General features: G+C 43.5%; 1 protein-coding gene across 14 annotated transcripts in view; it reads left to right on the forward strand.

The window, feature by feature from the left end:
* Window positions 1–934: 934 nt before the first annotated feature.
* ALDH18A1 (aldehyde dehydrogenase 18 family member A1) overlaps window positions 935–19194 on the forward strand; it is a 45350-nt gene continuing 27090 nt past the window's right edge. For 2 of the 14 annotated variants that reach the window (XM_075155331.1, XM_075155332.1), the window contains exons 1-2: window positions 15064–15307; window positions 15610–15733. In XM_075155331.1, the coding sequence (XP_075011432.1) occupies window positions 15188–15307; window positions 15610–15733 (244 nt within the window). In that variant the 5' untranslated portion in view covers window positions 15064–15187. Of the gene's footprint in view, window positions 994–11706; window positions 11931–12043; window positions 12326–15063; window positions 15312–15609; window positions 15734–18018; window positions 18189–19194 lie in introns of those variants that run through there. The other 12 variants (XM_075155336.1, XM_075155334.1, XM_075155339.1 and 9 more) reach the window with 12 other exon arrangements.

The following is a 19194-nucleotide window of genomic DNA, read 5'->3' on the forward strand; positions in this document are numbered from 1 at the left end:
TATTGTACGAATACATAAACGTGATCCTGCAACACATTTGCAGTCTTCCTTACAAGATCACGTATAAGACCCACGTAGCACAGCATTGCACTGCGTCACTAATGCCTCATACCGGAGGGACCTCGCACCTGAAAGTTTTCCTGGACAGCGTACTTCCCTCTAGCACTGCTTTACGTCCGCCTGTGCTAGAGTCCAGTCCTACCAACGTCAATACTGGACAGTCGCAGTGAGCCAGGAGTTAACGTTGCCGATACCTGAGCATGGCTGTCTTTCACCCTCAGCTTCCCTCGGAGCCCCCCGAAGACACCGCGGCTCCTCCCCCGCCCCGCGGCGGGGCTGAGCCGGGGAGAGAAGAGGCCGCTTCGGCAGCGCTCGCGCTCGAAGAGTACACGCGGGCTGTGAGGGAAAAAAATCAGTTAATAAACAAGAAATCCCTAAATACTCACTTCAGCAAGGCCAACAACCAAAGTCAAACGGTTCACAGGTGGAACAAAAAATGTAACTTTACGCGCGCTCAGCTGAACAGGAGCCGCCGCCGCGCCGGGGGGGAACGGGCGGCAGCCCTGGCCGGGGCGGCGGGGACACGCGGGCGGGCGGGCGCTCTGCCTCGCCGCCTGCTGCCCCCAGCCCGCAGCAGCGGCTCGGCTACAAAATAAACTACCTCCCGGCTCTGGCCAGAGCCGGAACTCGGCAAAAACCGCCGGAGTCCCGCTATCGCGATTGCGCCCGGTCGTACCGGAACGCTCCTTCTGCCGCCGCCCTGCGGGCCCGCTCCACAGAGCACTCGCTCGCCCCAGCACCTCTCCCCCGCCCGAACGCCGCTGGCAGGAGTCCCCCAGGCGCGCGCGGCCACACGGGCACACGCCCGCCGCCCTCCCCCGCGGAGCGCGGGCTGGGCTCACGTGCGCCGCGCTGCCGGGGGCGGGGCGGGGCCGGAAGCACCGTGCCGCGGCGGGCGGCTGCGGCCACAGGCGGCGGCGGCGCGCCGGGCGGGTGAGTGGTGCCGCGCCGCGCCGCGCCGCTGGCCCGCAGCCTCGGGCCGCGGTCGCAGGCTGTGTCTGGGGGCGGGGCAGCGGCCGGGGCTGCGCTCGTGGGGTCGCGGCGAGACCCGGTCGAGGGGCCGGGGCGGATGCCGGTCCTGCCGCCTAGGGAGGCCGCAGAGGCGGGACGTGCTGTCGCGCCCGCCCGTAGCTGAGCGCGCCGGTCCCCGTCGCGGAGGGGTGAGCCGCGGTGCGGCCAGTGCTGGGCTGTGCCTTCCCTCGGCGCTCCGCAGAAAGCCAAAGCGGTTGCTGCCGGTTCCCGCCCTGCGGCTGGAGGATCGGGGGCGGTTGCTACGTTGCTGGCAGCAGAGGAATGAGGACTCCGTGGAAAACAAATAAAAGCTAACTGTAGAGGTACTGTACGTACAGTCGCTGCAGTGCTGCCTGCAGCTGGATGTCCCTGTTCTTTTGGCCCTCGCAAGCTCTCCTGAGGCTTGTAGACTTTGGTTCAAATTTTCTTTACGCCTATAGAGCGTTGCTACTGTGTGGAGTTATTGGCAGAGTGAAATTGCAGTTTGGACCCCTGCAAGCACTAGACTAATTGATAAGAGCTGCATTGGCCTCATTCTTCTGGAGCTTTGTGAGAACAGAGCTGTTGCTCCTCCTGGGATTTCTTTTTCCTTGCTCGTCTCTTGTGTCTACTTGCAAGAATTCTCCATGCCCGAAGAAAATATTTAAACCCTCCTGACACTTGCGTGACACATAAAAGTTATTACCTAGGTTTTGACCTAACTCTTGGTGATAAGCCTGTGTTGTCCACTTAGTGTTTCTTCACAGGAGATCTTACAGGATCAGATTAGAGTTTTTTTTTTAAGAAACCTGATAGCTCTCTGAAAGAAGTAATAAAACTGTAGATAAAGGAGACTTAATAAGCAAAGCTTACACAGTTTTCCAAAAGCCTTTGGCAAGTGTCTCTGTACTATGAAGTCAAGAACAGTTTTATTTTCTTAAACAAAAAATAACTAAAATCCTCCCATAAATGCTTATACCTGTGCTGACTCTGTATCCCTAAAAAATGATGGATACTTGAAAGAGTTTACCTTCTTTCTCAGATTTGCTCTTGATGACACTGAGAAGCAATTTATAAAGGGTTAAAATAAAGTTTTCTTCTTCTCTGTTCTATGCTAAAGTATTTAGATTTAGTCACTTTAGAAAGTGTGTTACCTTTTCTGTATTTGTGTCAGTGAATAATTTTTGTTGTGTTAACTGCTTTGTTTATTTGTTTGTTTGCTGTATTACCTTCCTCTTCTAAGCTACTCTGCCAGGGTTGTTATGAGAAGTGTGTTCAATAGCAGAGCGAGCATCTTTCAGGCTTAGCTTCAATATTTTTTCAGCTACTCTGTTGCATGTTGTATTTGTAGGAATATGAAAGCAATGATATTTTTACGTGTTTCTGCAGCATCCCGGGAAAAAACCATCTGAGAGTCACTGTGGATGATACTCTGAAAAGTCAGTTCAAGGTGTAGCGAAAGTCAAAAAGCAAATAGAATAGTAGAAATGATCAGGTAAGGAATGAAGTGCAGAATAAAAGACCATATCATGCCACTATATAAATCCTTGCTTTGTCCACGCTTGAGTACTCCCTGCAGTTCTGGACTCTCCTTTGGGTAATATGCTGTACTCTATTTAGGATAATCAGGGAGGAGGAAGACGAGCAATGAGATGATTGTATATATGAAATAGCCTTGATATAAGGAGAGCAAGAGCATCCTATACTGATATATTAGTGGCAGTCTAAGGAGTTGCTGTGCTTCTCTCTTGCTGGTGCTAGTACTCACATGACTGTATAGACAAGTGGGTCAGTTGGTCTCTGACCAGAATATTACCATGATCAAGGTGTTCGGAGGCGGGTAGGAACTGCAGCTTGAGCAGGAGGGGTGGCAAAACTGGTGCACTTCTAGTGCTAGAATTGTTTAGGGACAACTTGAGCATCACAGCAGAAGGAGGAATGAAGGGGTGGTTTCACTACAAGTCTGTAAAATCATGAGTGGTGTGGAGAAGCTGAATAGCCCCAGAGCCACACAAAGCTGGAGACCAGGAGAGTCTTGAGGTAGCTTTAATTGCTTTCTTGTCCTGCCCATGTACTTTATCTGACAGACTGCTCTTCTACTGGTGTGTTTTATTTTATTTCTTATTTTCCCCATTAGGATTTGGGCATCAGCTTATCCTTTATAGAAACTGAATGCCATCTTGTTTCTCCCCAACCCCCAAAAAAGAGGGAAACACATTGTGAGGGCAGAAAATAAAAAAGGAAAGATAGGTAAAGGCAAATGGCTTAAAAATAAGGAAGTGGAGGGAATGCTGAGCTGAGCACACACAGTTCCCTGAGGTTGAGATGCTTTTTGAGTGGTGCTCTTCTTGGAGAAATGATAGGACAGGGGCTTAGAAATAAATCCTACAGTTGGTGAATATTCCCTAGTTTTTCTTAGGAAGTTGTGGCTGGCTGGCTTAACTGTTGCCAGTTGTTGAAGAGGTTCCACAATGGGGCTTTGGATATGGAGGGTATGAATAACAAAAAATTAGTAGGGCAAAAAAGTGCAAATAAAGTTTCTGGAAGAGAGGCTGACACCCAGGGTACTAAATGTAGAAGTCAGTCTTTCTCGTGAAATATTAAACAAGAGTGCTGACTTCAGTCTACATTTTTCAAGACTTCTTTTCATTCTCTCCTTGCTTTTCCCTGGCTACAGTTTCTCCTGGATATGAACATGTGTCCAGGGGCTTGATTTGCATCTTGTCGCTTAGTGGCACTATTGTCACTCTACAAACTATAACTATTACAAAATTTTTATTCAGTCTCCATTGCTTTACCTGAATGATCTTTGGCACTTGTACAACCTTCATTTGATGGCTGTAGGGAAACTGGAACAGAACTAGGATGATGGTTCTGTCATCTTTGTCCTTAACAGCTGGTGGAACCTGATGTTTTGCTGCTCAGTGCTGAGAACAGGTGGTAGAAGAAAGTAGCCAGATTTGATCCAGGCAAGAGAAGAGAGATGATGTTAGGAGGAAGGAAATGGCTAACTAACCCTATCTTGAGGTTTCTTAGTGAGGACTAGCGCTTGATTAAATTAACCTGTGTCCTTATGTTCCTCACTTAGTAATCTTGATGAAAGCAGCTACCCTGTGTGGTTGTTTTGTTTTTTTTTTTAATTAGGTGGGGAAAGAAAGTCTTTGCACAGAGATACACCTGTGTTTGTTGCAACTGTGTCTAGGACTGAAGGTGGACTATAGCATGTATGCCTACACAGATTGTTAATACCATCAAGATGGTTCCATGCTTTTTTCTCAAAGATGGAACTTTTTAAGATTACTGAAGGTGTTCACTAGCCTTAACTATCTGAAACCACAGTTTGCCATTGCTCACTTCCTACTATGCTTGCTGTACGCTGAGGTAAATAACTGCCAACCAGGTAGGAAATCTAGGATTCCTTGCCACTAACAAGCATCCTTCCATGAAAAGCACTGGTTTCATGTGGCAAATGAAAGTACCGATTTAGTTGCTGCTCATTTTCTCTTACCAATTCTTCCTCTATTTCAGTGTCTGGAAAAGAAAAGCAGCTCCTCAGTATCTGCAGGGGTTGGGGGGAACCTGTTGCTTTTTATTTGGAAGCACAGTTCAAAGAAGTTGTGTGTGCTAAAAATTGGCCAGGTGAGCCTAAAATGAGGGCATTCCAGTTTCTTGTTAGCTGTCTAAAAATCAAAATGAAGGCTTGGCTTAACGTAAAAAATCAGCTACTGTGATACATCTTTAATCACTGTTCTTTTTTTTTTGTGAATGACCAACATGCTGGTGTTGGCGTTGTCTTTATTCTGCAATTATACACATCAGGCTTATCTTTGCTAATAATTGGTGTGGGGAGGAGGGGAGAGCAGGGCTTACATGTGCTATGATGATTAAACCAAATTCCGCTTCTGGCGAAAGGGAGATCTCCAGATAGTCTTCTAACAAAATGATGACCTTGTATTTATTTTGGGGTTTTTGCAGGGGTTGGTTGGTTTTCCCTCGTGTGGAGATAGTGAAACCTTAATGTCAGATAATTGTGAGTGGGGTCTTCTATTAATTCTTGAGACATTGAGGTTTTTGCAAGTGTCTTGAACCCTACCCCCACCACTTGAATATTGTTCACTCTTCATGATGTTTTCTCCACAGTCATGAGACTTTGAGAAGATTGTTTCCTGATCCCAAAAGGTGATGTGTTAAAGATAAAAAAAAAAAACAAACACAAAACAAACAAAAAACTAACCCCAAATAAACAACCCCCAAACAAACAAAAACATCCCACAAAACAAACAAAACCCCAAATACTGTCTTATAACAACATGAGAATTAGTGCTGTTGGAATTTGTTTGAATTCTAATAGGAAAATAGGAATATAACAGTGGTAAAATAGGTATAGACAGACAGTATAACTAGTATCTGAGTTGAACTGAGGAACTACTATGAATTTTGTAGTATCTTTGAAGATAAGAAACTGTAGACTTATGGTCGTAAGAGTTCTTGCAGATGACACCAAGTTGGGCAGGAGTGTTGATCTGCTTGAGGGTAGAAAGGCTGTACAGAGGGATATGGACAGGCTGGCTCGATGGCCAATTGTACGAGGTTCAACAGGCAAAGTGCTGTATCCTGCATTTGGGTCAAAACAACCCCATGCAATGCTACAGGCTTTGGGAAGAGTGGCTGGAAAGCTGCCTGGCAGAAAAGGACTTGGGCATGTTGGCCAACAAGTGGGTGAATATGAGCCAGCAGTGTGCCCAAGTGGCCAAGAAGGCCGACAGCATCCTGGCTTGTATCAGAAATAGTGTGGCCAGCAGGACTAGGGCAGTGATTGTCCCCCTGTACTCGGCACTGGTGAGGCCGCACCTCGAATCCTGTGTTCAGTTTCGGGCCCCTCACTACAAGAAGGACATGGAGGTGCTGGAGCGTGTCCAGAGAAGGGCAACGAAGCTGGTGAAGGGCCTGGAGAACAAGTCTGATGGGGAGCGGCTGAGGGAACTCCCTGGAGAAAGGGAGGCTGAGGGGAGACCTCATTGCACTGTACAACTACCTGAAAGGAGGTTGTAGCCAGGTGGGGGTCGGTCTCTTCTCCCAAGTAACAAGCGATAGGGTGACAGGAGACGGCCTCAAGTTGCGCCAGGGGAGGTTTAGATTGGATATTAGGAAAAATTTCTTCACCGAAAGGGCTGTCAAGCCTTGGAACAGGCTGCCCAGGGAAGTGGTTGAGTCACCATCCCTGGAGGTATTTAAAAGACGTGTAGATGCGGTGCTTGGGGACATGGTTTAGTGGTGGACTTGGCAGTGTTGGGTTTACGGTAGGACTTGATGATCTTAAAGGTCGTTTCCAACCTAAATGATTTTGTGATTCTAAAAACAAGTAAAGTCTGCCAAAAGGTCTAACTCTGAATATCAGATCCGTAAACCTACAATTATATTCAAAAAAAAGGAACATTAGGACCTTATTTTTGCCTGAATTTGTAATAATAAAACTTCTTCTTGATAGTGAACAGCTGTCAGAGACATTGAGCAGATTATATTAGCATATACCTTATACATATACATGTAATATGTATATGATCTAAATTTCCACAGCACAGCTTCACTTCTCATCTAAATCAAGGACTTAATCATTTAAGCCTTTCAGTTAGATTAAAATGATAGAATAATCTGGGCACACACATCATTTATACAATTATACCCTCCAAAGAAGCCAGTATCAGCCTTAAATATATGTAGCCACTCCACAAAAAAATGACACACCGCTCTCAACAACTATCGACTATATTGTACCAAGATGCTTGAGCAGGAGGGTTGGACTAGGTGATCTTGAGAGGTCCTTTCCAACCTCAGCTGTTCTGTGAAGACGGCAGAACCAGGGGCCTCTCACTGAGAAAATGTATGCTTTGTTATAACTCAGGACTGTTAACTCAAGCAATTTAGTCAACCTCCATTGTCAAAGGCTCTCACATTCTAAAGAATTAAAGGAAAACTAATCTTCTAACTCGGATCCCATACTTCCCAGGAAAAAAGGTTTCCAGGGCTATGCTGCTAAAACCCTCTGCTCTGCCTGAAGAAAACTCCTTCACACGTATTTTTTCTTAGCAGAAGTGACCACATTTAAACACAAAAATATTTAAATTCTACCATCCGAACAACCCACTGATGATGTCTGAAAAATAAGTCTGCGGGTGTCATCATATATACACCACTGAACACGCAATGGGAAGTCAGATTGAGACCACTCGTACATAGCTCAAACAAACAACGATATTTTCAATAGATACACTGAGAATTATTTAGGCATATTGTATAATACATTAACATGTACCTTTCTGCTATTCTCATTACGGATAAATGTATTTAAAGGCAACGTATCAAAAAGTATTAATTTGTTCAGTCACTTAAAACCCACCACTACAGCAGAAAGTAACAACATACATGTCTATTTAAAAACTCTGTATTTGTACCTATCTTTTAAAACTACATTTAATCAGGTTGCATTTTTCATTTCCTTATACAAGCAATAAGGACTTTCAGTCATGCTTAATAAGAATGTCCCTGAAATGGGGAAAATAACTACAACATACTCCTTCAGCCACAAATTGTCTTCCGTGAAATACGAATTGCTAAAGATCTGACTAGAATTAATTATTTAATTCAGTGTAAATTACACTATACACTTCTGAACAGTGTGTGTGTGTATATATATAAAAAAACCCTATATATTTCCTGAATAAAACATGAAATTGGTTGAAAAATTTCAGTTATGACAGACATAAATGTGGAAGGCATTTTTATCCAACCCTAGATTACTAATCTCTTCCCTAAAATTATTAGATTTTTAATTCTTTTTTTTTTGCATAATACTGAAAGAGATCCTGTGAATTCACCCTGTTGGGAGTGGGAGGTTTAACTCTCAAATAACAATCTATTTCCCTTCATTAACTCCCATAAAGGAAACCTGTTGGTTGAAACCTTAATAGCCTTGTTTATGCAAGTTATTCTCCTTTTCATAACTTTTGAGCTGTTATTTTGCATAAGACCTATTTCATTCATGCTTTGAAACATTAGGCCAAGCAGTATATCCAAATTAGCAGGGGCAGCCCTGAAGAAAACTGGATATAATACTAATTAGAAAGGAAAAAGCTTGACCTAAACTAATTACATTGATAAGAACCATACAGTACCAAATTGTACATTACAGCACGTGACTGACATATAAAAACCACATCACTACTGACGGTAACTCATCTCTGTATTGTCAATTGCTGTACTTGCAATACAAATACTTATTTTGCTCACTGATTTTTCATAAAGTTTCATTTCAACATCCAGTTATGGGTTAACAAGAGGAAAAAAATAGTGAGAAAGATAACTTAGGTCAATATATTTAAAATCTTCATAATGAAGGAGGAAATTAGAAAGCATCCTGAATATGTTCTCACATCCTTACCAGGCTGTTCCTTTCTCTTCAGGGATCAGAGGACAGAAGAGATCTTTGTTTCTCTATTTAAAGGTTATGTTTCTTTACCTGAAGAAAATAGTTCTTAAAGAAAACGGGAGTTTGTCTGTCTCCTCACTTAAAAGGACTGCACGTAAGCAGTGACTCAAACACCCCATCCAAAATGACTGTGATAATTCAGATCAGACCTAGGGCCTAACTGCCTCTGCCACTAAAATTTTAACCTCAAAGTAAATATTACAATGACGCCCCTTTTACGTTAAGCATGCATTTATATATCTTTAAGAGTTATGAATTAAGCTTTCCACAATAAATGTATCTACAATGTTACCCACGAAATATACATTATTAAAGACTACCTCAGGTGGCAGCCACATGTACAAGAGGACCACAGAATGCCCATGTGAAAAAATACAATTAAACCTACATCATGAGTTCTGCTGTCCATTCATTGTCTTGCTCTTCAGTTTGGCTTAACGCTTTAACAATCTGAGAAAGGCTGGGAATAAGACAATAACGGAATCCAGGCTTAAGATATGGCCTCACGAGTTGCCAATAAAGAACTGAGGCATTATATATCAAAAAATAATATCTGAAAAACAAGAATCAAGAATTTAGTATTTCATGGACTTAGATAAACATAAAATTACAGCTGGAGTATTTTAAGACACTTCTAAGAAGCAAAAATTGGAACCTTTCCTATGTGTTTAGATGAGAACCAATCCCGACTAAGGACTGAGAACACAAGTACAGCACGAGAATACGGTAACTCTTGCAACTACACTCTACCCAGTAATTAGCCCCTTAAAATAAGCTAACATGGTGCTCTCCTTCTACAGAGTATAAATATAAAAGGGGAAGAAATGCTCAGAGCTATCTACCAACCTCAAACAGGCTGATTCATCCTGTCTATTTGAGACTGTTCAGTATTATTATATTGTTGCGGCACGCACAGCGGTTACAGAAGTGCAGTAACAAAATGGAAGGAAAATCCACAAAAGCAAAAAAAAATCCCAAACAACACAACTCCAGACTACCTAGTGAAAATCTGAGACAAACAACTATGAAAACCTACTAACTCAGTAGCATTTCCTGAGATTTAAAGAGTTAATCCTATCAGTAGGGCCTACCTTGGATCATGGGTGGCAAAATCGATTGCCTTCATAAAAAAAACAGCACAAACTTTTCAAACTCTTCCTAGAACAGAACAAAAAAATTGTTAATGCAATTTGAATATGGTTTTTATAAATCAGTACATTGTTTTCCTATTTCAATATGTTCACATCTCATGATTTTTATTTTCAAACCAATCATCTCAAATAAAACATGCTGCCATAAGAAGTTGCTGCCATAGAAACAGAATAACTAAAAATCGGTAGCATTGCCTATTACTGTGTTTTCCTGATTTCAAATTTTAAGACTATATTTTCAGTTCCTTTCATTTCTGCCAAACTTTAATTATCAGGACTGAAATTTTCCAAAACTGCAAAGCTGCGCACTTTACAAGCTTTCACCAAAGAAAGCTCAGAAACGTCCATGAGCAAAGCCAGGGGAAAAAAAAAAAAATTGCTTTGTCCCATTAAAAAATTTGAGGTACTATTTTCTGCAGAAAAACTCCAACAAGAATTTGTCAACTGAGCGGTGTGTCAGGCATGCTCTTTTTATCATTAAAGCAGCTAGGAAGCAGCTTTTCAGAGGAGGACCTGGGGTCCTCGTGGACACCAAGTTCAACACAAGCCAGCAGCGTGCCCTTGCCGCAAAGGTGGCTAACAGTGTCCTGGGCTGCCTTAGGAGGAGTGTTGCCAGCAGGTCGAGGGAGATGATCCTTCCCCTCTACTCAGCACTGGTGAGGCCACACCAGGAGTACTGTGCCCAGTTCTGGGCTCCCCAGTACGAGAGAGACATGGACACTGGGGAAAGAGTCCAATGAAGGGCCGCAAAAATGATGAAGGGACTAGAGCATATCTCATAGGAGGAAAGGCTGAGAGAGCTGGGACTGTTTAGCCTGGAGAAGGCGGCTCGGGGGGGATCTCATCAGTATGTACAAACACCTCAAGGGAAGGTGTAAAGAAGATGGATGGGAGCATAAAAAGGGATTTTTGAAAGCCTAAGAGAGAGATGCAATGGAAATGGCAAAGCGGAGGTGGAACTGGATGGGCAGGAAGGGGATGACACCAGAGGGCTCTCTATAGTGAGACAGAACAGAATAACTAAAAACTCCGAGATAGCTGGGACTGATTTACTGAACTCTGGGACTGGCATAAGAGGGCTTCTGAGCAATAAGTGGGAACTGCCTAGATAAAGAGAAAACCAAGATTAAGAGCCTGAGCAATGTTAGATACTAAAGTAGAAAAGTTGCACTTGGCCCTTAGGAACATAAGTATCTTAATCAGCTAACAAGGATGGAAACCAACATAAGGACAAATTTATCCCTTCTAAGTGAATGATGATTACTAGTCATACAGCATGAGATGTTGTGCCACTCCCATTTTCATAAATGATCTAGGAACACAGCAGTGAAAAGACTTTACAGCTGATACAAAGTGTATCTTAAAAGCATATTACAATGCACAGCACAAGGGAACCAAAATTTTCCAGAACTGCAAAGCTGCGTATTTTCACCATCCCTGGAGGTATTTAGAAGACGTGTAGATGTGGCACTTAGGGACATGGTTTAGTGGTGGGCTTGGCAGCGTTAGGTTTACGGTTGGACTCGATGATCTTAAGGGTCTTTTCCAACCTAAATGATTCTGTGATTCTCTTAATTTAGAAATGAATGCAAATGCGATAGGGGAGATACGTGAAGAGCAAAGCCAGCACTCTTGGCCTTGTGGAGGGGTTTGGGCTACCGTGGAAAAAACACAGGAGGTAAAGGGCCTAAGGAGGTAAAGCCACTCTCAGAAGTTTGCTGACGAACCCGTTCATCTGCTGTCTGCATCCGACTGCGAACCCCCGGGAGCAGGGAGAACCGAGGTCAGGGGAGGCTGGGTGCGGGAGATGGCCAGGCAGCCTGTGCGGTGGGTGGGACTGTCTGGACTGGTCTGGGACGAGACAGAAAACAGCTGTAATGCTGTAACCTGCACAGCCCTGGATTTTGTGCTGCAACGTGGAGCAGCGTTACATCACCCTGGGGCCGCGGGCGGGAAGTGTGCGTGCTGGGCGGGGTGAAGCCGGCGCCGCGGAGGTTACGTCAGCCGGCGGTTGGTCTCGGCCCGTGCAGCGCTGATGTGGCTCCTGCTGCCGCGAGGCCGCGGATTGGCTGCGGCGCGTCAGCAGGGCCCGCCTCCGGCTGCCGCCGCGGGGGCGCGGCCTCCTCTGCCGCCCGGCACCCCGCAGGTGCTGCCTCTCCCGGGAACCGGTGTCACAGCTGCCGCGGGAGGGGTCAGGTACGGACGTTCTGGCGGATCTAGGGGCTCGGGCAAGGAGCGACGCTGTAGGTGTCACTGATAAACGTGCCACGAGTAATTTGTCCGCCCCTGCGTTTTGTTAAGCTGAACTTCCTGCCTGCGCTGGAGCGGGTGCTGCTGCTTGTGACTCGCTCAGCTCCTCAGCTTGCCCTTTCCGGGGCAGGCAGCTGGAGGTCCTAGTCCTGCCGCTGGTGCTGGTGCTGTACAGCCCTGCTTGCGCTGCTTAACCTCTCTGTAGACGAGGTGTAACGAAATGGAACGGTACTGAACTTCTGCAGGTGAGGTGCTCAGATCGAAAGTAGGGTTCTAACGGGCCGGTGGCAGGGTTTTGTTCTGCTGCACAAGGCAATGCCAGTAGATGCAGGCTGCCGTGACCACACTGCCCTGCTAGAATGGATTCTCGATAGAAGAGAAATGCGTGGTACGTGTTGCTTTGAATTGCCTGTTCTCTGTGTGTATAACTTCTGTAGAACTTGGGCAAAGCTATTTGCGAACTGCCCTGAAGGCAATTTATTTGAAGCTTTTCTTTATTTTAATCAGTTCTTCTGAACTGGCTTCCCCCTGGGAAGGTTTCTTTTTTTGAGTTTGCACTAAGAACTGCAGATTTTTTTTTTTTTCCTTACAAAAGTTTTAGTTGGTAAGGTAACAAAGCTGTTTAAATAACAAAACCTCCTGAATCTTACAGAGGACTTATTTGTGTTTATGATAAAGACTTACTTTGTTAAAATTGTGTGCACTTCCTTGGAACTTGATTTATCTCTGCTTAATTGCTTAAGTGTAGTACAGTATAGCTCTTTCTATAGGAGTTTGCTTTCCAGATTTTTTTTCACTTGTGGAATGTCCTAACACTTAGTTGAGATATCGGCCTTTATATATAAAACTGTGAAAAAAATTTATTTAGTTTTATTTTATCAACTCACTGCAAATGGTTGTGGACATCCCATGGGCCTGCAGCCAACAGACTGAAGAATCAGTGTTATAGATTGTTGTTGTTAAAGGCACCAGTTTTAGGATTTGAGACCTCTGATTGCTTGAAAGTGACTAAGTCTTTTTACACTGAGCTGGAACAGAGTCTAAATGTACTGTGCTACTTAACAGCTGTTACGAAGATAATAAATTCATGAAAACTAGCCAATAGTATTGCTTTCTATGAGCAATAATGTAAGGATAACTTTTATTATTTAAAGAAATAATGGGAGAATGATATCTTTTAAAGTCAGGTTTGGAGACTAGTTTGGAAGGAGTAGGTTTTTCTGGTAACAAAAAAAAAAATTTTAAGCTAATGCTAGTGTCTTGGAGAAATACCTCAATAATGCACTTTGCATTTCTTTGTATTGCTCCCTCCCCTCCAAGTAAGGCAGAAGGGGTTTTTTTGTTGTTTTTTTTTTTTTTAAAATTATGTACCTTTTTTCGTCAGTTAGTGAAGACTAGAACCATTCCAGGTATGGAAATGGGAGTGGAATGGAAAATGAGGGTTGAAATTAACTTTAAATCCTTGATTGAGTGAGAGGAGAGAAAGGAGTTGTTCTGCAGCCTCGGACTAGCCTGAAAGAAAGCTTGTAATTTAAAGCGTGCCCTGTGCTCTATCTGTTCTTTCTGGCAGCATCATTCCCATTTTACATATCTCTCTCTCTTTTCTTGATGTCTGCAGCTGCTTTAAAATTTCTGTTTCTGTCTTCTTGTTAACTTAGTCTCCTTGCCTTTTCTCACAAGCTAGTTTCAAAAACGTGCTATTTCTTTCTGATCTTTTTCCTTCAAAAGATTCACACTGTCTGCCGCTTCTCGCTCCTTATTGTCTGCTCACTCTTAGCAAAGTTGTCTCTGGCAAAGGGAAGCAGGAGGCAGTCTTCCAGAAGGACGAGGTTGCTCTTAGTTGCAAGGAGCCCTGTAGCGAGAGTGTGAAGTGGTTCTCTGGCAGATCAGTAGGAGCAGCGGAGATAACGCAGCTTGAGCTGGCTAGTATTCTAGTGACAGTGCAACACCAGGTGAAGGTTATTATTGTAGTGAGAGTCGAAGGCCTGACAGGAGAGGTTGTAACAGGAAATGTCTGGGGGTGAGACTTCAGGTAGAGTGCCTGGTTCTGTTCCCTAAGGGAGATGGTCAGTGAAGGGAGCTGAAGAGGAGCTAGCAGTTCCACTCAGGATAATTATGGTGGAAGGGGCTCTGGATAAAGGACCTGCCATTTGCCAGTTCAGGTTGTCAGGAGCTGCTGGACTCTGAGCACAACTCTGAGACACAACTAAGACCCTACTGGGAAGGTGATAGCTGCCAGTAGATGCCAGGGTGAACTTCAAGGTGGAAGGGTCAAACAGCCAGACCTATGAACAGTGGGAATTGGTGTGCCCCCAGAGGCGGGTACATGAGGTGCCTGGTAAGAGTTCAAAGAGGGAATGTCTAAGCTGGTACTGTTCACCAACTCCTTTAAGCTTGCTCTGTTATGAGAAGAAAACTTGGACTACTTGCTCAGTTGTATCATCTGCTCCGAGTCCTTTGTCTGCCTCATTCTGCCAGTGGTCAAGACCGCCATTTCAGATGAAATACAGAACTGGAGGGACATTGCAGGTTAATATTGTTAAAATGCTATGCTATGTAATCTTTACGAGACAAAACAGGAGAACCATTATCTGCTGGTGGCTGGCTTGTCTTATGTAGAGCTGTATATTTTAGTAAAGATTATGATGAGGTATAATAACAACACACTGATGCAGGGTAATGAAGCAACTTCAAGTGTTCGTGTACACGTATGCCAGAACTGCCAGGTGCTGTAATTGTCGTGGTATTTATAATAGCAGTCTTCCAACACGGTTACTATGAGTTTTCCTTGTCCTTTCCTCAATACCTTCTCCCTACGACAGCTTGTGCAATGTTTGCTCTATTCCAATAGTGCAGAGGGATGGATTGAAAGCAAGTAAAGGAAGCAGAATTTTGCAAAAGGGGAAGGAGAGGTTTCATGGCTTAAGCACTGTCTGGGAGAAGTGGATTCTTGTTAATCTCCTTTGTTTCCTTTGTGATACTAGATGCATTACTTCAACTAGACCTGTCATAGGAAATTGCTAATTGTGTATCCCTTGTTTGCTGGGTACTTGCTCTAGTGGATTTTGAGTTACAAGAATCCTGAGTGTTTACAAGTTCAGTCAAGGGAAACTAACACCAAATACCTTGGAAATGGGTGTCCTTACTTGTAATCATGGTTAACATCTTGTCATTTGGTAGTGCTCAGGGAAAAGTGAATCAGCATATCTTCTATATTGAATAGGGCTGAGATTCATGAGAAGTATAGTAGATGCTCTGTTGTGGGGTGTATGGAGAAGTCTGGATGATACAACCTCTCTACATTTTTTTTTTTTTTTTTTTTTTTCCCTTCCAGGCTTCTCTGTGGACAAAGTTACAGCTTTTCTCCATTGTAGGTACTCTCACTAATAGTCTTTTCCCTTCTTGGGGAACCATGTTTTGTTCTTGATCTTTAATAATGATCTTCTGCCAGCAGGTAGGGAACAGGGGCCTTCAGTTCTTCTAAGTCACAGTCTGAGAATTCTGCAAAATGGAGAGAGTGGGCTGTCTGTCTCTTGCACAAGGAAATTGTGTTAAGATTGTACAGGACAAAGAGGAGTTAGGGTTGGGGGGCGGGTGAGGAGAGAAATATAGATGGAAATTCACTGATATTTAACCAGTTTTCCCCCCTCCTCCCTTCCTTTTGACTTACAGATATCCTTGATTTGCAGAAGGCATCTCAAAATGTTGTGTCGAGCTGCTCTGAGCCCTCTTGTCCGTTCCCCTGGATGGTGCTTTGTGTTATCGCCACATTCCATCGCAGCCATTTCACGTTTATGTATGTATGAGAGAAAGCACACATTTCTAATAATGTTGGTCAGTATATGTCTGGGCATGCCTGTGCTCTTTCCTATGTTGAAAGGAAAATCACCTCATTAACATAATTCAAAACTTAAAACCTCTGGAGTGAGCTGCAGTTGAAGCTCTACTTTCTTAATGTTAATTTCTCCCTTATAATATTCGGCTGGATGTCTGAGGGGGTGTATTTTTCATTCTGATATGCATTTCAAGCAAAATAGTCCATTGTGAAAGTACTGCTACTGTAAAACTTCTTTACTTCAACCTCATACATTCCTGGAAGACAAGATCTGGTTATGCCTGCTCCCCCATCTGCATTTTCAGCCCACAGATGTCTTGAGTAAAGCAAGGTGTGAAGCTCAAATTTATTCAGATTAGATAAAAGTGGAAAGATGCTTTCCACAAACCTGAGTGTAAGTACATAGGTGCCCTGTAAATAGTTGTTCCCTGAAAACCTAACTTGAGAGAACCATTCACTGGCTATTTGATTAATGGTCTGAAATAGAGAAGGCAAGGATAGATAGACTCTGTTAGATCAAGAGATTAACTGTTTAATGTTGCATGCAGGATTAATTTCCCATTGGTCTGTGTGTTAACAGTTCTCTTTTGTTGATATTTATATGAATTAATAAATGTTGAAATCTTGAAAATGCTAAACTTGTTTTTGCTGAGCTATAGCTCTCTTGAGTTCTGCATTTGTAATATTTCTAAATATTCCACGTTTTCCAAAGTCAGTAAACTACTCATAGTATCCAGTATTGGAACAACTCTGGTTACTTCATCAGTTGCATTCTAAAACTGGATTGAGCGTTTTATCACAGTTTTCTTTTGTTCTCCACAGTTTCTGTTGTGATCCTGTTCAACTCATATGTATTTTGAAATTCTGCTTCTTTACTCCTGAGAAGCAAGCCTCATGCAGGTTACGTAAAAATATCTGCAGTGCCAAATACTTAATTCTTTTTCATACATTTCCCCTTCTTTATTAAGGAAGTGAAACTGTTGACAAGGTACTGGATATAAAAACTGGAATGCCTAGAAACCTATTTGTCCAAAAAGTTGACTGGATAGCTATATCAGTTTCTCCATAATTGCATATGAAGCAAGTTAATGGGCTTGAATCACCAGAAATGTTTTGCATATGTAACATGGGAGCTGATTTCACATCTCGGTCCGGTCTAAAATAACTAAAAAAGATAGGTTTATGCAGTCGTAGAGCAAGGTTAGCAATTAGGACTTTAGTGGAGATGAATGAAATTCTCTGCTTGTTCTAGAACCATTGTCTTTTTCCTTGGTTTTCTGAAAAAAATAAGTGGTTTCTTTTCAGATACTGGTTATCTCTCAACAGCGGCCTTCTTGGAACCTTCTAAACCCTGAAGCTGTGGCCAGGAGAATTGGAAAGAAATTGATTTTACTCCTTTCTAGTCATACTGTGTGGGATAGGCAAATACTATATAGTAATGTATAATGATGGAAAGAACAGTTAAATAGGACTCCTTCACCTATTCCTTCGTATGTATTGTAGGCCTTACTTACTCATGAAAATGAGGGGCAAATGAAACTCATCTCCAGATTCCATTTTCTACTTTTATATGCGTGACGTGTTAGTGCAGCCCTCAGTTATGATTAATCGTTTAAGCTTCTTCTGCGTGTATAATGAGCAAAAGATTGATTTATTTAAAACATTGTTAAATGACAAGTTTCTCTTTTCTGTAGCACTGTGTTCATTCTTGCCTTTCTCCAGCAGAAGTAACACCCAGAATAGTCACTTTAGGTTATAAATGAATCTATTTTGTATTATAGAGCATCAAAATTAGAGACACTGAACAGATTAAAAAAAATAGGATAACTCTGACCATGCCATAGGATTCAGTTTACTGATTTGTGAAGAAGCCTCTATCTCATCTATCAGATGAGGTGTTGGTTAGCACTAACTAGAATAGAATAGGTCAGTCAGAAGGGAGCTACAGCAATCATCTAGTCCGACTGCCTGACCACTCCAGGGCTGATCAAAAGTTATTAAGGGCATTGTCCAAATGCCTCTTAAACCCTGACAGGCATGGCGCATCGACCACCTCTCCAGGAAGCCTGTTCCGGTGTTTGAACACCCTCTCGGTAAAGAAATGCTTCCTAATGTCCAGTCTGAACCTCCTCTGACGCAGCTTTGAGCCATCCCCATGTGTCCTGTCCCTGGATCCCAGGGAGAAGAGGTCAGCACCTCCCTCTCCCCGTCCCCTCCTCAGGAAGCTGCGGAGAGCAATGAAGTCGCCCCTCAGCCTCCTTTTCTCCCAACGAGACAAACCCAGAGTCCTCAGCTGCTCCTCAAAGGACATTCCTTCCAGCCCTGTCACCAGCTTTGTTGCCCTCCTCTGAACACATTCGAGGACCTTCACATCCTTTTTAAATTGTGGGGCCCAGCACTGCACACAGTACTCAAGGTAAGGCCGCACCAACGCTAAATACATCAGGATAATCATCTCTTTTGACCGGCTGGTTATGCTGTGTTTGATGCACCCCAGGATGCGGTTTGCCCTCTTGGCTGCAAGGGCACACTGCTGACTCATATTGAGCCTGCTGCCAACCAGCACCCCCAGGTCCCTTTCTCTCTCAATTTATACTTGTGTCCAGTGTTACTCTGTCCCTGGTGCAGAATCCATCACTTGAACTTGTTCCATTTCATGCCATTCATGATTGCCCAATGCTCCAATCTATCTAGATCCCTCTGCAAGGCCTCCTGTCCCTTGAGAGAGTCAACAGCACCTCCCAGTTTAGTATCATCAGCAAATTTGCTAGCGGTGCAGTCAACTCCTGCATCCAGATCATTGATAAAAATGCTGAACAGCACTGGCGCTAGGATTGAGCCCTGAGGAACATGGCTGGTGACCAGTCGGTAGCCAGATGTAGTCCCATTCACTACAACCCTTTGAGCCCTGCTGTCCAGCCAGTTCTTCACCCAGCACACCGTGAACCCACTCATCTCACAGTTGGACAACTTGTCCAGAAGGATACTGTGAGGAACAGTATCAAAAGCCTCACTAAAATCCAAAAAAACCTACATCCACTACCTTCCCTTCATCTCCTGGGCAGGCGACCTTATCATAGAAGGATATCGAATTAGTTAAACAGGACCTTCCCTTTGTGAACCCATATTGTCTGTGCTTGATGATTGCATTGTTCTTTAAATGCCTTTCAATAGCATCCAGGATGATCTTCTCTATAATTTTTCCATGAATGTGTGCCATCTTTTGACTAAGTTGCACTTTTGATCCAAAAGAGAGTGTAGTGTCGGTAGCCTTTTTTTCTGTAATTACATCAGAAGTGTTCTCCCTCTTTTTTGCTATATTGGTATTTTTGAGACTGTCTAAGAGTCGACCTGGTTTAATGCAGTTTCTGAATACAAGAACAACTAGATGGAGGATAAGGAAATGCGGTTTCATTTTTTTT

This window comes from Calonectris borealis, chromosome 7, assembly GCF_964195595.1.
Source record: "Calonectris borealis chromosome 7, bCalBor7.hap1.2, whole genome shotgun sequence".
NCBI classification, from domain to species: Eukaryota; Metazoa; Chordata; class Aves; order Procellariiformes; family Procellariidae; genus Calonectris; species Calonectris borealis.